Raw genomic sequence first — 12,315 nt, 5'->3', positions numbered from 1 at the left:
GATGTGGTATTTCACTCAATTTGACATTTCGTGTTGGTCGGACCCGCAGAGAAAAACTGGAAGGAAAGAGTCAGAACAGAAGGATGGAGATGTTTCCAGATAACAGTGTCCATCCCTTCAAATCAGCCTCAGGCTCCTCAAATGATTCTCTGCTTTCTTTCCCACTATTCCCACCAAGCTTCTCTGAAGCGTGTTTATATCCGTGCAGCTTCTATGACATCCTCTGCACCTGTTTCACCAACTGATTGATATTTTGCTCTTTATGGCTCAGGGACGACAATAATGCTGCTGATCTCTTAGGTATCGGCGCTGGAGCGGGCTCCTCCATCTTCGGCTTCCTGACTCGGAGCACTCTGCCGGAGGAGCGCGCGGGGATCTTCGCAGCTGTCATGGCCTGTCGACAGGCTGGCCTTCTCATCGGTCAGTTTCTGCTCCTCCTTTTTTTTTCTTTTTTTCTGAAAATATCCGACTCCAGGAGGGATTGTCTTGTAAGATGTTGGCTGAGGTGTAGGCGGCTGCCTTCACATCTTAAAACCCCTTCCTCCTCTCTCTCCAGGGCCGGCGTTCAACTTGTTCCTGCGGCTGTGTGATTTCAAGCTGGGACCTTTTGTTGTGAACAAGTACACGTCTCCCGGGGTAACAGCAGCCAGATAAAGACAACAGAAGAAACTGTCAGAAATAGTTGCTCTGCACTTTGAACTCTCCTCAGAAGACAGATGAAAAGCAACAATAACTTGCCATTTTTTTAGATTTTTTTTTTTAGTAAAACTCCTTAAGATTTGATACACCTTGAACGAGATGACCTTCAGTTTTCTGTGTGTGACTTGCACATTATTTGCATAAAACATGTCTGTCCACCAGATCTTCATGTGCCTGCTGTGGCTGCTGCTCCAGTTCGTGGTCCTGGTTCTATACTGGGACGTACCTCCCATCAAATCAGAGGAGGAAGGCCTGCGGATGGAGATGAAACAGGAGGAGGACGAGGAAGAGGAGGCGCCGCTGATTAGGGGTGATGAGCAGCTGGCACACACCTACAGAGCTGTCAACTCGGACCAGCTGGAGGACTCCTCCTCCTCCTCGTCTGAGACTCCTTCTCTCCACGGAGCCGCGAACCCCTTCAAAAACTTCAGCGCCAGCAGAGGTGAGTGAGGGCTGACTGGCTGTCCCGGGCAATGACACTCAGCTCTCCTTCGGCTCATTTGTGGGCTCTGTGTACCGAGAAGTGTCACCGCCAATACACATGTTCTGGATCTCCTGCATTGATTCTCCTGCAGTTGCACACTCCTGCACGTCAGCTCAGATTTCCTGAGCATTGATCAGACCTGCGTGTGTGTGTCGGGTCGCATGTGTGCCGACATGCATCCTGTGTCGAGTGTTTGACGCTGGATTTGCATCATAGTGAGTTCGCACGGGAGCAATTTGCTGTTACTGATTTTATCTTGACACAACTTTTCCAGAGGGATTTGGACTGAGTCTTCATCTACGAAGTTCCCAAATGAAATGGACATTTAAGGTTAAAATCTGGGTGAATTCAGATTTATTCATGATGTTCATGAATAAAAATATTTGACATTTTGTTCATCAGCTGACCTCTAAGTTGCAGAGAGAAAGGCATGTCATTTGTCTTTTTAAACGCTCTCCTGGAGATCCAATCCCTGCTTTGTTAAAACCATTGACTGTATGTGAAGACTGGACAGAGGTCCAGTTGCATTGCATCTCCCTTGCGTTGTGCAAGTGTTTCATGACTGTCAGTTTGTATTGTGTCTGTTGGGTCTCCGGTTCATCCCTCTTCCTTCCAGTTTATCCAGCCACCGTAGTGTCATCAACATCCAAGGGTTTGGCAGTCGGGCTGCATACCCTCTCCTTCCTCACTGAGTCCTTGTAAAATGCATGTTATGTGTCATAAAAAAAGTTTCAAAAAGTTTTCAAAAAATGTTTTAAAATATGTTTTAAAATTTGTTTCAAAAATATTTCAAAAATGTTTCATAAAATGTTTCAAACTTCCAGAAATCATCCTCAGTCATCCATGTTGTCTGCAATGTGAACATACATTATTGCATGACCATGTCAGCCTAAATAAAAAATAACATTTAGGTACATTTTATTTTAAAAGTACAATTCTTACAGTTATTTTGAAACCTTGACCTGTTATCCGTTTCTCCAGCTTTTTGCTGTGAAATAAACATACCAACAGACTGGAAAAACAGTAGAACTCCGTCCTAAGGCTTGACGTCAGACACAAACAAGACAGAGTTGATATAAACATTCTCTTCAATTAATAAATGTTTAATATTTTTAATGAATGCCACGCAGACACATCACAGATGGACCAGTGGAAATCCGGCTTTTCTTCTATGAGTGATGTCACATCACCCATAGAAAATGCCCTACTCCCAGCTTGATAGATAGATAGATAGATAGATAGATAGATAGATAGATAGATAGATAGATAGATAGATAGATAGATAGATAGATAGATAGATAGACAACTTTATTAATCCATTTGGGATGTGCCCGCAGGGAAATTAAAAAATGCCGATGACCGACATATTTAAAAAAAAAATGAAGCTCAAAATTACATTCAGTGTTTCTTTGTTCAAATTGCTGTGACTCAAGGGCAGATGCAAAAACCCAGTTTGAAAAAGAGTGTATTTGTGACAAAAAAATAATCTAGGCGGGCCACAAGCTTCTTGACCTCTGAGGAGGGAAAAGGGGGCGGGGTTGATTTCCGATTAACTACTGCTGGTCTACAGAGACTATATTTCCTGGAAAACGTCACAGGTTTTTGGGTTCATCCAAGGCTAAATGTCTAACTCTAACCCTTCCTCCGGGTTCGTACAGCCAAAAAAAAATACAAACCACACGGATTTAGAAAACTATGAGCTAACAGTCACAATATTATTACTAATAATAGAAGCATGTTTAGGGGATTATCTCGCTCTATACACCATCGTTTGCAAAGGAACTCTGCATTTCTTCCTCTAATAATGTGTCGTTCGTTTTGCATGACGGGTAGGTGACAATCGAGTTGGGTTCAGGTAGTTGGAGTCCCTGCAAGCGAAGCGGTTCCAAAGTTTTTAGCGCGTGCACATGTCAAAGCCTTCCATCGATTTTCTCACCCTTCCAAGATGAAGCAAAGGACGGCTCACAGACCTCCGTGTTTATTGACCGGCTTGCTGCGGTTGACCTGCGGGATGAAATGGAGACGGAATTGGCGATGTGGGCAGCTTTCCTCTCATCGATTCCTCTTTCCTTTTTTTTTTCGTCACAAAGACACTCTGCCGTTCTAGAAGCTGAGCAGAAGTGGAGTGTCTGCTCTGGTACGTTTGATAAGCCTGTCCGTTCGGCGCTATGGCGTCCCGTCTCTTCTATATCTCAAGAACTTTCAAACACACTAGTATACATTTTCCTTTTTAGTAGAAGCCTGTGAATCTTCCGCTGTGAGCTGACTCATGTTTCAACTTTCTGGATGTTCTTACTTGACCCTCAGTACTCCCTGAACTCACCGGTGAGCTCGCCAATCACATCAACTGTTCACAATGGTACAAGAATGAAGCCGACACCTCCCACTGGGGTTGATTTCATTCAAAATTTCATATAAAATATTCAAAATATTTTTTAGCTTTAAAATATGAGTTGACACATAATTGGTATAGCCGTTTGAATAAATCATTTGAACTTTGTTTGGAGCTTGGCTTCCTAGACGATTTTCACATTGTTTTGACCTCTTCTTTGCTTTGTGGATTTATACAGTTTCTATGTGTTTGTTTTTTTTGTTATAAAGCATAAAAACTGTTTTATTTTGGGTTTTTTGCAGTAAAAAAAGTCAAAATGTTGTCATAAGAAATTAGTTTTTTTTTAAAGTTCCAAGTTCATTGTAGAATTATTGTGTAACATATTGACAAATATCTGTTTGAAAAAAAGAAGCTCGGGTTATACCAAAAAGTCACAAAAAGCAGTTTTAAAGATGAGTTGATAAAACAAATTGTAAATTAGAAAAAAAAACTGAAAAAAGAGCTGTAATACTAATAGTTAGGGCTGCCACGATTAGTCGATTAATTTAATAATCGATTAGTCGTTACTTTACATTATATAGAGTCAGAGTGTAGTAAAGTTGAAAGTTATAATGGCATTCTGCTAGCTTTTTGGAGTATTTTGGCATTTATTAAGGTTTCTTAGGCTACTTTGTAGTTTAGCGAATATTTCAGTAACATGCTAGCTATTTTGGCTAATTTGGATTTTTTTCCATTTTTTTAGGCTATTTTGGACTATACCTAATATTTTCCAACTGCATACTATGTGTTTTGGCTAATGTAGGATTTTTTTTTTTTCATTTTTATAGGCTATTTTGAAGTTTAGGTAATATTTCAGCTCTAAGCTAGCTGTTTTGGCTAACTTAAGCTTTCTTCAGTTTTTTAGGCTGTTTTGGAGTTTAGCTAATATTTTAGCAGGCTTTCAGCCTCAATCAATTTCAGCATCTTCAGCTATCAGCACTAGCATCTCCAGCGACAAAATTCAGCTTATGGCATTCACACTAGCATTATCACAGGTAATGCTATAAATACATCGTTTTTAGTTAGTTTAAAGCTAATGATGGTTAAGATGTGTGGTTTACATCCAGTTTACTCATGACCCGATTAGTCGACAAATCGGAAAATATAACCAGTGATTAGTCGACTGTTAAAATAATCGTTTGTGGCAGCACTACTAATAGTTCACATCTAACTGGAGTTGAACAAAAACTGCATTTTAAGTGTGTTGGATCTAAAAGTCCATGACTAATAATGCTGGAAAATTTTGTAGAATTACCAGCCACTTCATTAGTTACACCTTACTATTAGCAGGTTGGTCCCGCCTTCAGAACTACCTCTCACTGGACATTTTCTCTTCTTCTGACCATTCTCTGTAACTCTAGAGAGGGTTGTGGGTGAAAATCCCAGTAGATCAACAGTTTCTGAAACACTCTGACTTTTCTTCCTCCCTCTGATGCTCGGCTTGAACTGCAGCAGATACATCCCTAAATGTATCGAGTTGCTGCCTGATCAGAATTTGTGTCAATATTAGTTTTCACAGGTGTGCCTAATAAAGTGGCTGGTGAGTGTACATTTTTCATTCCTCCATCTTCTTTGCCTGGAATAGCGTCTGACTTCAACATTTTTAACTTTTCTTTAGAATTCTTGTTTTCCGCTTGAAGTCTTGCTGAAACAAATCCCTGCAACGCTCCTTTTGAATCTACATCAACTAGTGTTTGGTGCCAGGACAGAAGATCCACACATATTAATGTGGTAAACATTTTAATCAAGTCAATATTAGCGCAGACAACCAAACCACAGTAGATCCCACGCTGTTATATCAAGCTTTCCCATCAGCCATCTGCCGTGGACTTCCAAATTTAGCATCGAGCCTTGTTCGTCTTCATCCCATCAAAGTCCACAAGGGGGGTTTTCGTTCCACGGAAAGCTGTTATCAACCCCCCCGGTTTATTAAAAAATCTATTTTTCTCATGCATTCTCTTTTTTTGAAGACAAACCCGACGTCTTGCAGAAGGGTTTCGTCACAGTCCGACTCAAACGCTCTCTTGGATTGTCTGTGTGTGCAGAGTTCCTGAGAGAGGAGGTGGTTGTTGTCCTCACGGCTCAGTTCATCACTCTCTTCAATCAGACGGCGCTGGAGGTGAGAGCCACCGCCACCGCCGCCGCCGAGTTCATCAGCCAGAGTCTGCAAGCATTCCTTTTCCGTGCCACACACAGGACTGAATGCACAATGAGTGCCTGGGTAGTCTGTTACTTAATGAAACAAACTAGTGCCTCAAGAAAATCTGATGCAACAAGTGAGCAAGAAAAGTGCAAGGGGGGGTTGTTTCTTTTTTTTCTGTTTGAGAAATGCTGGCATACTTTCTGGTGCTTCCTCTAACCGACTCTTTCCCCTCACCAAGACCATGGTGACTCCTCTGACGCAGCGCTACTTCAGTTTCGGGGAGCTGGGCAACAGCCTGATGTACAGCCTGTGCGGGGTGGAGGTCATCCTGGGCTTCTTCTTCGTGCGCTGGCTGAGCGGGAAGGTGGCGGACCGTGCCGTGCTGGCCGGAGGCCTGGTCATCTGCTGCTCCGCCTGCGTCTGGTGCCTGCTTTTCCTCTGCAACCCTCGAGGTGCTAACTCGCCCGCCAGAACACAGATTCACACTCAAGAGTGGGCCCGCAGCGGGAACCAGCTCCCCCTTTCCGTGTGGCTGAAGCCGCTGCGCTTCGGCCATATTGTGTCAGGCTGCGGAGGGAGTGCGTGTGCGTGCTGGCCTGCTGCAGGCATAAAGGGATTACAGTAATCTAATTACAAGAAAACACTATTCGTTAAAGTGAAGTCTGCATTCGTTTGCTGTTCGTAACAGTTAGACTCAAACAAAGCTGATGAGAAAGGGCTACTTTTTTAGATGGACCTCTTGGAATGATGTTAATTGGCCAAATTGCGTTTTCATCCGACGCTGGTATCACAAAGATGTTTTTGAGGCAGAGCAGCAGGGAACAAATCGGAGCAGCAGCCAGGCTTGGCAGAGGTTTGGTTTGCAGACAGGGCTGTGCGGTGCTGCCAGGCAGTTGGTGGAGAAAGCCGACAGATGAGAGGAAAACCGAGGAGCGATCTGTCACATAGTCATCCAAATTAATAACTGAGAGGATGGTTAAATATAAAAACAACAGGAAGATTAAATCGAGAAAAGGAAAGAAATCCTTTTGGTTTTTTTCTTTATTTCTGACAGTGCATTTAAGTAAATGTTAAATCAATTTATTTTAGTGCGAAATAAAATCATACTTTAGAATGACAAAGATTAAACTTAAACATTTTATTAGAAATAAAGTCAATATTCTGCGGGTTGAAGGTCTTTAGGAATGACACCTCTGAATATTTTGATTATATTCCATTTTTACGTCATGCCTTTGCAAATTGGCGAATTGATGTTAACCCCTTTAACACCTGAGGCGTCGCTTGAACACATAATCTTTAACATACTGTAACTTTTCAACTGTTAACACAATCAGCGTAATTTCGAAGGAGAATCCTTCAAATCTCCTGAATTTTGTTCCAGGCTTTTTCTTTCACAGCTCTACTCTGATATATGAAAGACTCTGCGTCTTATGGTGTATTCACACCATCAAATTTGCATCTGCCTGCTTTTGCGCGAATCAAATTTACTCCACAGAGGCACCGGCTAGCACGTCGCCGTGTCTGGGTTCACCAGATCATTCGGTCTTTTGTCTTCTTTTGTACTTTTTTGTTTTGATTGGAAAAAATTAATTTGAAATTTTATGGGGAAAAATATCTGCAAAAAGCCTAAAAGAACAATGGATACTGTGATGTAAGGAGGTGGCAGCATCATGATGCAGGGCTGCTGTGCTTTAGGGAAGACAGCACTGTGAGGAACAGTGGTAGGTTGGTTAATTTAAAGAAATATGTCAAGAACAGATGAATTTTGGCCATGCTTTATGGCATGAGCTCTGATGATGTTAACAGTTTATTCAAAGCTCTGATCTTAGATCTGATCTCAAAGATTTCTGTAACTAAAGTGTCTGAAACCACACAACCGCTTCTGCTTTAAACATCAAAAGATTGGAAGTCCGTGCAGCTGCATCCGAGTTTGAGAATCTGCTGGAACAGATATGTGGTTTTCTTTGTTCAGGCGGGTACGAGTGGGAGCTGTCAGCCTTCATCATCGGGGTGTTCCTGCAGCTGCTGGGCCTTCCCTTCGTGGCTGTGTCGCAGGTGTCGCTCTTCTCCAAAGTCACTGCGGAGAAAACGCAAGGTCAGCACTTTTTCCATGCTGACGCTGTCAGCATGAGTCAGCATTTTAGAGCAACAGATTGCTGCTCAGTGTGCATCATAGTGACCAGGAAAACAAAAAACAGATCAAGTGTGTCCCTTATTTACTGCGTTTGACTAACAGATTTAAACGTTTGTGTTTTGTGATGCTTTGTTAAAAGGGTTTAGTCAAGGCATCCGGCGCTCAGTTGGGGGCTTGGCCACGATCTTGGGCCCGTTGTGGGCAGGAGGGCTAATCAACAATTTGTACATAATGCTGGGGATGATGCTGGCGCTTCTTGTAATGGTCACAGTAAGTAGAACTACCTCTTTGGATGCATTACAGTCTGTTGAGAGGTGTTTATTTTGGAAGCAGAAAGATTTATGATTGTACACCAGGAACAGCAGGGCACTTTGATTTGTGTGACACATTTTATACACAAAACACACAACCAAAGTACTTTACAGATTTATACAAAGATTTTAAACACCCCCTCCAATAAAAAGTGTTGGTAGTGGTGGAGGAAAACTGGATTTTAGATGGACCAATTATAATCCATAAACAATTCTGAATTGTTTTATAAATTATACAATATGCAAAATGTATGTGATGATAGATGTGCAATACTTAAAAAGTAGCTGGGCATTGCTGGGTGTTTGGAGTAACCTGACTTTCACAGGGTGATGAACGTTACCATTAACATTAGCGTGTTAACATTAGCGCATTAACATTAGCATGTTAACATTAGCGTGTTAACGTTAGCGCGTTAACATTAGCAGGTTAACATTAGCCCGTTAACATTAGTGCGTTAACATTAGCGCGTCAACGTTAGCATGTTGACATTAGCGTGTTAACATTAGCGCGTTAACATTAGCACATTAACATTAGTGCGTTAACATTAGCGCGTTAACATTAGTGTGCCAACATTAGCATGTCAACATTAGCGTGTTAACATTAGCACGTTAACATTAGCATGTTAACATTAGCGTGTTAACGTTAGTGCATTAACGTTATCCCATTAACATTAGTGTGCTAACATTAGCACGTTAACATTGGCGCGTTAACATTAGCGTGTTAACATTAGCGTGTCAACATTAGCATGTCAACATTAGCGCATTAACATTAGCATTTAAACATTAGCGTGTTGACATTAGCACGTTAACATTAGCATGTTAACATTAGCGTGTTAACGTTAGTGCATTAACGTTAGCCCATTAACATTAGTGTGCTAACATTAGCGCGTTAACATTAGCGCGTTAACATTAGCGTGTTAACATTAGAGTGTCAACATTACCACATTAACTCATGCAATAAATCAAAAACATGAATGTGTTAATATTTAATAAGTAAGGGATAACTTCACGGAGGCAACCGTCCTCCGCTTCGCGTCGAGCGGTTTAGGCCTCCGCGTCGTGCGTTAATTTCTCATAACGCACACTTCGGAGGGTATTATCCCGCTTATACCATGGTCTTAACAAAATAAATAAACATTTAATCAATATTTAGTACTTTATTCTTGTTATTTCTTTGGTTTAGCTCATTTTTTCACAAAAAAGAGGACTATTTGATCCGTGATGCGGTTTATTGTCACGCTGACATGGAACACGGCATGAAGCCGGAAGCCGTTACAGACCTCAGCTGCAGCGGTAAAGTGTCGCTGTTTTGAAAGAAAGACCCGGACAAATTAGGATATTTTTCTTCTTTTTCTGACGTTAATCCTTCAGTGAGCAGCTAGAACATATTCAGCTTCTGTCTGTGTTTCATTTCACGGCAGGTTCGCTCTTCTGAGCTGCTCTAAAATGAGAAACTCCCTCTTGTGGTGAAACAGAAGACTACACCTCTCATGTCGAGTGGTGTTTTATTAGAAGGAGAATAACCAATTTATCAATATTAATTTACCTTACAAGGGGAGAGGAATATAAATGCTGGTCGCTACAATAAGTTGAATAAAGCATCAGTTCAGAGAGAAAGTTCATCCATTACTGCTTGTTTTGTCCAGACGATGAAGGAAAAATGTGTTTTAAAGAAGTCTGCACAGTGATATCGAACGTTTGGTCTGTGTGACCGGAACTTCTTTTTTAGGTGTGCGTTATTACTGTGCATTATCACTTTTCAGTGCACACCCAGCAGCCAATCAGAATCGAGTATTCACCCAGACCATGGTATAACACTAATTATACCATGGTCTGGGTGAATACTAATTCACGGAGGCCTAAACCGTCCTCGTGCGTTAATTTCTCATAACGCTCACTTCATCGGGTATTATCCCTTACTTAATTACACTTTGTGAAGCAACCGTCTTCCATCGGTTCAAGCATCCACGGCGCGCAATAATTTCTGATAATGCTCACTTCGTCGGGTATTATCCCGCTTATAACATGATCACTCACAAAATTAATAAATATTCCATCGATTTTTAGTAATTTATTCTTTTTTTTAGGTTTAGATAGCTTTTCCACAAAAGGTGAACTGTTTGAAAGGTAATGTGGCCCGTTGTCACAGTAACACGACAACGCGTCGCTGAGCCGGAAAAACGATACAGATGCTGTCTGTCATGATAATTTACATAAAGCAATAATTTTACAGAGAAAGTTCACCTCTTACCGCTATTTTTTGTCCGGATCATGGAGCAAAAGTTTGTTTTGAAGAACCCTGCTGCACATATAGAACATTGTGACAGGAACTTTTTAGTCGTGCATCCACACCCATCAGCCAATCAGAATCGAGCATTCGCCTGCGCCATTTAAAGTGCAGAAACATGTTTGTTTCCTGGCTGTATGTCAGAATTTTGGTTTTACTTGGATTAATACTGCAGACATGAAAGGCTTTAGAGTTACTGTTGATGTTTTGTGCACACAAGTTACACATCTGAATTAACACTTGATAATTGTCTGAAAAGTTTTTTTAGACAATTTTCATGGTGGGGGAATATTCGGATATCCCCCTTAAATAAAAAAAGTTTTAGCATTTAAAAGTTAAAAAAAAAAAAAGTTCTTTCTCTTTTACAATCTACTAAGAAAAATGTTGCTTACTGTATTTTTTCTTGTTTTTAGCATTTCAGCTAAAATAAGATTAGTTATTAAGCTGTTCTTCTACAGTAGCCCTGAAAGGACAAACAAAAAAAGATGACTCTGGAGTTGCATGTTCAGAAACTTTACCCAGCAGAGCTGCAGGGAGTTCTTGCAGTAAAGTCCTTAACTCAGCAGGTCTCAGAAAGCCCGCAGTTACTCCTCGCTGCTCTGACTTCTCCAAACGCTCTCCTCTGCTCACCCCTGCAGGTCATGACGGCTCTGTCCTATGAGCGGCTGGTGGAGCCCAGGGTGGTGCAGTGTGGCCAGAGCTCCGACAGCGGAGGGTAGAGCTGCACGCCGAGAGACGAAGACGGAATCCCTTCACACCGTGTGTGTTATGAGTGTGAAACTTGTCACTTGGCATGTTGCGCCTCCTGCATTTATCAGTTTATATCCATCCATGTCAATATCACACTATTAATTATATTTTGCACAAGGGGGCACCATTGCTCTCATGTCAGATGCTGGGAGGTGTAATTGAGGATGAAAGCCATTATTTTTAAAGTGAACTATTTATACTCTGTGGTGTTGATTAATAAATATCAGAGTGTATTTTTCGGTGACCTGTGTGACAGAACGCTCACTCGTTGTCTTTCCTTCCTGCGAAAAACAACAAACCTCTCCTTGAAAAAGAGCCGGTTGACACAATGAGTGCAGAAGTGGAGTTGTCAACATCTCACCGGCTCCACGTCAGCGCGGCTGACAGGAGAAAAGAAACTGACGCTTGTGCAGATTTGCTGCTCCTTTTTTCCCTCTTTTCTTCTTCTCCTGCCTGCAGCTGACTAAAGCGAGGGCCATATTAAAGCCTCGCATGTAATTAAACCAGCTTGTTGTTTTCTGGGTCTTTTCCTGCTCGGCTTGTGCAAACAACACCCTCCTGAGGTATCACCGGGTGTGAAAAAGAACTTGTTCGCTTGCCCTCTTTATCTTTTTTACGATGCGGGGGCCTTTAAATTTTAATGGTGTGCATTCATAATTCAGATTCTGACGAGGTGCGAGGGGTTTAGTCAGCTGTTCTTGCCCGTGTTCTCCTCTAGGACGTGCTGCTTGCTGCACGTCAGCCAATCAGGGAAGGACGCTGCAAGCTACATCAAGGCATTGTTGATTCTCTTTGTACCAATGAGCATGGCTTCAGCTCGTCCCTGTGTTTTTGCATAATTGCAGATAAGGCCCACTAACCTTTACAGTCTTCTGCACTCAGCATGTGACGCTTGCTTTTTTTTAGTTTTGGAAGCTTGAAAGGGAAATTCTAATCTCTGAGACTCAAGGACATAATATATACAAGTACTTTCATGGCCTGATCAGCAAATTCAGGTACTTGACATTTAGAGAGATAACAGAGTAGAGATTCGGGTCAAGCTTGAACTTACTCTCTTTGAACCTCTGTGCGGTTTTTACCGATGATTTCCACTGTCTTATGTTTTACAATAATGTATTTTTAATCTGGATTTAGAC

The 12,315-nt window shown here is 41.6% G+C and overlaps 1 protein-coding gene across 1 annotated transcript; it reads left to right on the top strand.

Annotated features, from left to right (window-relative positions):
* The first annotated feature begins 226 nt into the window (after window positions 1–226).
* LOC112147527 (major facilitator superfamily domain-containing protein 8) lies at window positions 227–11,443 on the top strand. The gene is made up of 8 exons (XM_024273997.2): window positions 227–420; window positions 557–636; window positions 862–1,141; window positions 5,600–5,673; window positions 5,936–6,149; window positions 7,670–7,792; window positions 7,971–8,101; window positions 11,068–11,443. Exons 1-8 carry the CDS (start codon window positions 390–392, stop codon window positions 11,146–11,148), a joined length of 1,014 nt encoding a protein of 337 aa, XP_024129765.1. The 5' UTR covers window positions 227–389; the 3' UTR covers window positions 11,149–11,443.
* Window positions 11,444–12,315: the final 872 nt, after the last annotated feature.

This window comes from Oryzias melastigma, linkage group LG17, assembly GCF_002922805.2.
Source record: "Oryzias melastigma strain HK-1 linkage group LG17, ASM292280v2, whole genome shotgun sequence".
NCBI lineage: Eukaryota > Metazoa > Chordata > Actinopteri > Beloniformes > Adrianichthyidae > Oryzias > Oryzias melastigma.
Note: the sequence above shows the minus strand (reverse complement) of the source record. Positions and strands in the feature narration are given on the sequence as shown.

Coding starts and splice junctions, on each gene's coding strand:
- LOC112147527 (XM_024273997.2), top strand. CDS start 390: ATGGCCTGTCGACAGGCTGGCCTTCTCATCG. Junction 1,142..5,599: donor AAACTTCAGCGCCAGCAGAG/GTGAGTGAGGGC, acceptor CTGTGTGTGCAG/AGTTCCTGAGAGAGGAGGTG. Junction 5,674..5,935: donor TCAATCAGACGGCGCTGGAG/GTGAGAGCCACC, acceptor CCCCTCACCAAG/ACCATGGTGACTCCTCTGAC.